General features: G+C 43.8%; 1 protein-coding gene across 3 annotated transcripts in view; it reads left to right on the top strand.

Moving 5' to 3' along the window:
* Nucleotides 1–1869: 1869 nt before the first annotated feature.
* Nucleotides 1870–6691, top strand: part of larp1 (La ribonucleoprotein 1, translational regulator) — a 39825-nt gene continuing 35003 nt past the window's right edge. For all 3 annotated transcript variants that reach the window (XM_020611961.1, XM_020611960.1, XM_020611959.1), the window contains exon 1: nt 1870–2463. In XM_020611961.1, coding sequence (XP_020467617.1) covers nt 2163–2463 — 301 coding nt within the window. In that variant the 5' untranslated portion in view covers nt 1870–2162. The remainder of the gene's footprint in view (nt 2464–6691) is intronic.

The raw sequence follows: 6691 nt of genomic DNA, 5'->3' as shown, positions 1-6691 counted from the left end.
TTTATGTGGATATGCATTAACCAATGGATATAACTCAATAACCCAACATATATATAATAAAATAACACTCTTACTGTTGATACTTTAAGAACATTATGCACACAGTACCTCTTTACTTTTATGGTTAAGGTAAAAATGTTAGTGCAGGACTTATAGTTGTAATTTTACACTGTGCTGTTTCTGCTCTCACATAAGTAAAGAGTCTGAAAATGTCTTCCACCAGCGGTGAATGATGTTAAATCAGGCTCAGCTATATTTTCTATGGTATTTTATGGTATAATCAAAAGAGTTTCTTTATCCCTGGTGTGAAATTGACAAGCTACCCAGCAGTATATACAGTACTTCGGGTATACAAGGTAGTTAACACTAACCCCAGCTTTACCAGCTGCAACATTAAAGTGATGTAATACATTAATAATAGAAATGAATGTAAATGTGCCGTTCTGCATAATGAGTAAGTTCACTTTTGATGCTAATACTTTTATACTTAAGTAACATTCTGAATGCAGAGATTTTACCTTTAAGTGCTTTTACACTGTGGTATTGTTACTTTTACTTTAGTAAAGAATCTGATTACTTCTTCCACCACTGTCTGTTACTAAAGTAATCTAAATAAAAAAGCCACCACTTCCAAAAACGCTTCATCCCCCTCCCCTCAACATTAACACATTTGAACCCCTTCACACAGAGCATCAAGTGGCACACGTAGAACTCATACTCACCGAAACAGACCAAAACGGACTTTTAATGCTGAGCTATACCTTGGTTTTTACAGCAACACAGCAGATATGGACACAACACAGACACAAATTCCCAGTCTCTTGTAGTGAAGTTACAAAGCTTCAGAGAAAAATGTGAAACTCAATGGAAACTGGACCCAGAGCGTATATGGACACGTGTGTAGGGGCGGAGAAGAGGTGCTTTCCCCACTTTATTTATACAGTTTATTTACAGCAAGATAACATAAAACACACGGGTGAGGAACAAACACGTGTCACGTCGTATCCACAAGCTTTTTACACTAGTAATTACTGTAAAAACGTCGCGTTTTTGACAGAGGTTTGGTGAGTGACAGTGACTCGGCTCCGTGCAGCGCGACGTATACAGGGTTACGTGCTGCGTTCACGCTGTGGGACAATTTTAATTCGCTAAAGAAATACTGTACATTAACTCCTGTATACCTATAGTCTTGGCTTCATTGCGTTTATAGAAAATCTGTAATTGCGAAATCAACGTTTATCTCGTGTCCTTTCCCCCTTTCCTTTAAATTCATAAAAAATTATGTTTAGCAGTGGTAAACAGCCACCAACTGGTCTTATTCATGCAGTAATAGCAAGGTTATAAAATACAGAAATTACCACAAAGTAATGTTGTTAATCCAAATAAGAAATCATTTAATACATATTAGTTTATAGGCTACATAGGCTGTCTAATAAATGTTTAAGTATTTTGTTTGCCAGAAAGTTGTTCACAAATATTCAGTATTTTACTTACACACACTTCTCAGTTTATTGGGTAGCATCCTGTGTTGAAACATTTTGATCCGATAAAGATTGCAGCATATTTAGCAAACCATATGCATTTAAAACATGCATATTTACTTCTGCAGCAGGACAAAATTGCTATTTGGAATTTTGGTTTGAATTTTTAACACTAAACCAAATTAGATTAAGCAGATAACTTAGTTTAAATCCATTACAGTCTATTCGTGATATATTTCGTTACTAAAAGCACTTGAGTGCACCTGACAAAGTGGCATTTTATGATTTCCCAAAGAGGATATGAAAAGTTTTTTCAACGAGGAAGCACTTGAAAGCAGCATCTCGACCTGACCCAAAAATCGCGCTCCCGGCTTTACGTGGCTACTCCCCCTTCATACCGTACGTGCGCGCACCCCTCTATCGCGTGGTGGGGATCATCCATATTGCTGCTAGTGGTGGAGATAAGGTTGTAATCTTGGGAGGCCCTCGGACACGGTTCTTTATTTGTTTAAATGTTTTAAACCAGCGCTGACCGCTCGGACTGAAGCTCGTCTGCTCTGGGAGCGACAGAGGAGCGGCACACTCCGCGGTACTACTTTGCATTTCCTTGAAATCGAAGTCGGATTCGGACCGGGGGAAGGACTGGTAATCCTGAGGGGGGAAGAAAGACGGTGGTGGGAAATGGCCACTCAGGTGGAGGCTCTCCTGCCCGGCAACCCGCTCGCAAAGGCGGAGGAGCACGGCAAAGTGATCCGCGGTGGGCCTGAGGAGGAGGAGGGAACCCCGGCTGCGAAGGAGCAAGCGTCTAAACCGGCGACAGAGGACAGCAAAGTGGGCTGTGACAGCGAAGACAAGCAAAACGAGGAGGGTGTTAAAGGCAACAGGAAGGATTTTCCTGAAGCTCCTCCGCCCAAGGTGAACCCGTGGACTAGGAAGATGAACGCGGTGACCGTGGTCAACGTGAATGGACAGGCACACCACGGTGGGTACCCACCCTTCTTACATGTTGGCTTTTGTGGACGTCAGTCTTGTGCTGGTCTCTGTGCGTCCAGGTGTGGCCACAGGGGTCAGGGAGCATGCATTGCATTAAAAGAGCCTAGGGTGTGCACAGCTAGCCCCACTGTGGTCTGTGCAAGCGGGTTATATTTGGAGTCGGAGCCCCCCTCGTCCTCCTCGTGGGGAAGGCTATTCCTGGAGCCCAGGGTGGCTGTTTGCACAAAGGATCACACCCTTTGAAAAGTTCAGTTCCTCCATGATGTTGCTCCTAGTTTTACTAAACGTAAAGAGCCGAGCTAACTCTTGTCATATGTCTGCGCCAGGGGTGAACCCCTTTAAACACAGGCTAAGTGAAATGAACTGCTACTGATGGTTAATTTAAGATCAAATCGTGTTGACTCAGTTTCTCCTTAATCATCACTTGAAGAATTTAAGGTGTAATTAAGGGTTGCAGTTCCTAAACAGACAAAACGGCGCTTTGCTCACTCCTTCTGCGCCTTTTATGGACACGTTGTGTTGCAGTGCGATGCTTGTAACCTCGCCTGCTTGTGTCATCAATGCATTTCACAGGATCATGTTTTGGGTGTATCTTCCTGTCTTTTGGGGCCACAGCATCTTAATTTCAGCAGTGTCACCGTGCATGGTGCCTGCAATGGGTTTTAGCATTTAAGTTAGAAGAAGACAGACGACTTTGACTTAAAGACGTCCTCATGCTTGGTTTGCTTTATCACCATGTCCCCCCTCCCCTGCGTGTCCAATCCAATGCCGACCAGTCAGCCAAACCTTTGCTGACACAATCCTTGGGCTTGCCAAATATTTGAACCGGAGTTTACTACTGTTTATATCTGATTCTTAGACTTGTTTCGACACATCCAGGCGTTAATGAGACATGCGCTCATGTCTTGCACTGCATTGGTTTACATAAAAGCCAGGAGCCGAGCCGGTTGTATGGCTGCTTAGCCTGCTAACAATAGCGCAACAACTCGGCCTAGTGCGTCGCCAAAGCCCTTCCCGTTCAGATGCTAGCTTAGCTTCCAGGTCGCCACTGTCCGCTTCCACTCACACTGTATTAAAAATGTCAACGTTATAATCTGTCTAAGAACGATTCTCGACAACGAAACACAACCAAGCACTAAACATCTGTTAGCGTAATCTCTGAAAAGGAACAGGTTTGTTATGATGTCACGTGTTCCCTCCACGTGTTCCCTGAGAGAAAGGCATGGGCGCTAGCTTACTACCTCTTCGCGCTAGATCTGTGCAAACTAAAGAAGGCACGTGTTGTTTGGGGTGGTTCTGTGTGAATCAGCCTGGTTGTCTCGTGGATAACAACCCGGTTGACATGTCGTATGGGCTGTCAGAGCAAACCCGGCTCCTGACCGCTCGTCCACCCAGCTAGCTGTCGCTAGCATTTAAGCTAGCAGGTGGAGTCTTTGTGGCTTCTGCACTGATCCGGGCTAAAGGTGGCAACAAATTATGCTTTGCTGTTAAAGTCCCTACTGGCGCCGTCTCAAGAGCTCGGTAACCAGTTAGTTGGGTGACTGTTGGTGGTGTACACAGACCAGAGAGCTGCTTTCTGCTCTGTCACTGCAGCCTGGTTTCATGTGAGTTGTCCTTGGGCACTTGTTTCACAGGCATGATTGTGAGCGCTGCCAGCCAGCTGTTTGTGTTGTCTTTTGTTTGCTGTGCTGAAGCTAAACTAGAGTTCTGCATACGGGCTGTCCCCCGACTCTAGACTGGTTTGGGTGGACTGGGTGGATGTGCTTCAAAACTGTCAAATCAGCTAACAGACTTGGCAGGGAGCCTGAGGTGGAGATAACCAGGCAGTAGTGCCAGAATGTTTTCTGTTAGATTCTGAGGCCAACATTGCAACTGCAAGCTGATTGTTGATTGTGTGTTTAGAGCAGCAGTTACAAACCTTTTATTCTTGTATTTTCTTAATACAAAGTTTTATGTACTTGAGAGTAGTATCACAGGTTGTTCATGACCTGTGAGCAGTTCTGTGTAAGAGTGCAGGCCTGTTCTCAGATTATTGAAATTAGACTATAGAGGCAAGTATGCAAGTATTTTACACACAACAAAATCAAATTTAGACTTGAAAATGATCATAATGTTCAGGGTCTGATAGTTTTGGAGCTCCCATGTTTGGAATCCTCTGGTTTTGAGCAAACACTTAAAAGCTAGCTTTTCTTTAGCATGTTTAGCCAGTGATGTTGGAAAAATGTGACTTTGTTAGGGCTGCAATTAACTGTTGTTTCAGTAAAATGTCAGAGTAATTCTCATCACCATTTTCTAAAGACTAGTGTGGTAGGCTAGTGGTTAAGGCGCAGTGCTCTCGACGCCGCACCCTGGGTTCAAATCAGGGTTGCATCAGGAAGGGCATCCGGCGTAAAACATGTGCCAAATGTCAACATGCGAGTTGTCAGCGTGACGATTCGCTGTGGCGACCCCTAAATGGGAAAAGCCAAAAGTGACTTTCTAGTATGGTGTCTCTATATTGTGTGTTTTGTCTGCCCAGCAGTCAAAGATGTTCATGTAACTTTCACAGGTAACAAAGAAAAGCATCAGTTCATCACAAATGAGACGTTGAAGCTAAAGAATGTTTCATATTTTTGCTTGATCAGTTGATTAATTGCTGAATTGTTTTTAAATGTTTGCTTGCAAGGTTTTTAAAGGAAATATTGTTCGTCAGCCGAAACTCAACGAGTCAGACTTTTAACAGGTAGCCTCTCTAATTAATGTGGACTCACTAATTGCGATGGGGCAATGAGGCGTATATCTCTCCCTCTCACACGATTCAATATACATCTCAATACATGATCCATGATTGGGTACAGAAAGCACAATGCTTTTTAACCATGCTTGGAACAAAATCAGCCAGTAACGTTATGAGCAGTGTATCAAACAGCTGTGGAACGAGCAGAACAGATGCATGTAACGCTAGTACATGAGGACGTTGCTGTTCAGCCAGTCAAGGGCGACAACCCTGTGAGCAGCCTGGAACTTGAGTTAGCACCGTCTCCTGATGGGTGCTGAAATTTAGCAGAAGCACCGTGCACGTTTTGTTACAGGTTGGTAGGTAAAGGCCTGAGTGTGTCTGTGAACAGGATCCAGGGCTCCTGTCTGGGATAAGAGCACTGGCTGTCAGACCAAAAGTGTGTCTCCACAGCCTCCATGCCCTGTTTCAGGGTCACAGCGGGTGAATGTTCCTGTGTGTGATTTATCCGCCCTAGGACAGTGAGGACTTTATTATCAGAATGAACTGAGCTCTTGAAATTTCTCTCTTAGTGAAAATGTGACACAATTCAGGCTGAATCAGTGATTTTATAGGCCACCATTCTTGTCACCTGTCAACAGATGACCAAACTAACTAGTACAGTTGCTTTGGAATGTGTTCAGACAGCCTTTGTACGCTGTATTGTAAATGTCATTTTAAATGGATGCAGTTGCCATTTTTGTCCATTGCTCACTACCCCATAACATTGTTTTAGAAATCTTTGCAAATGTATTAAGAATAAAAAACTTAAATCTCTCAATTTAAGCCACTTTGGCAGCACCCACTAAGGATCCTTGAATCAGTAAGGTGCATTTTTCTGTTCTCTCTCTCAAACAGGGGGTTCTGATCTCTGTCTCTGTTCAGAGGCTTTTGTTCACAGAAATGTTATTTTGGGTTTTAATTGTTTAGCACTGTGCTATCAGCGATCAGTTTATACTGTGAGTGGTTCAGTCGTTATTTACAAAAGCTTAATGGGCATTTCCATTCACTTGTTGTGCAGCCTGAGACCTAAAGCTGTACTGTGTTTTTGCTTTATTACCTACAACACAAGATGCACATGGACTCGCTTATCGGTGCTGTTGCAGTGAGAAACCAGAACTGTCTGATGAATTATACTTGAAAATAAGCAAACTAGAACCTGACGCTGCCCTACAGCCTTGCTGTGTTTCCACCCTGTGCTTCTCAGAACTATCACCTGGCATAACCTCATGGGCTGGCTGTGGTCCCTCCCCATGTTGAGTTGAGGGCGGGGCTGTGCTCCTCACACACTCAGCTGAGCAGCTCATGTGTACATGTGAGCCAAGGATCACAATACTCCCAACAAGATCATCCAGTGACAGGAGACTGCATGAGCAGTTTATCAAACCGCTTTTGAACAAGTCCTTGTTTTACCTCTAAGCCTGTGAGTGTGTCCCTAATAGTTGAGGTGTAAAGATGCTGA

Source organism: Monopterus albus, unplaced genomic scaffold (assembly GCF_001952655.1).
Source record: "Monopterus albus unplaced genomic scaffold, M_albus_1.0 scaffold119.1, whole genome shotgun sequence".
Taxonomy (NCBI): Eukaryota; Metazoa; Chordata; class Actinopteri; order Synbranchiformes; family Synbranchidae; genus Monopterus; species Monopterus albus.
The sequence above is the reverse complement of the archived record's forward strand: the minus strand, read 5'-3'. Positions and strand labels throughout refer to the sequence as shown.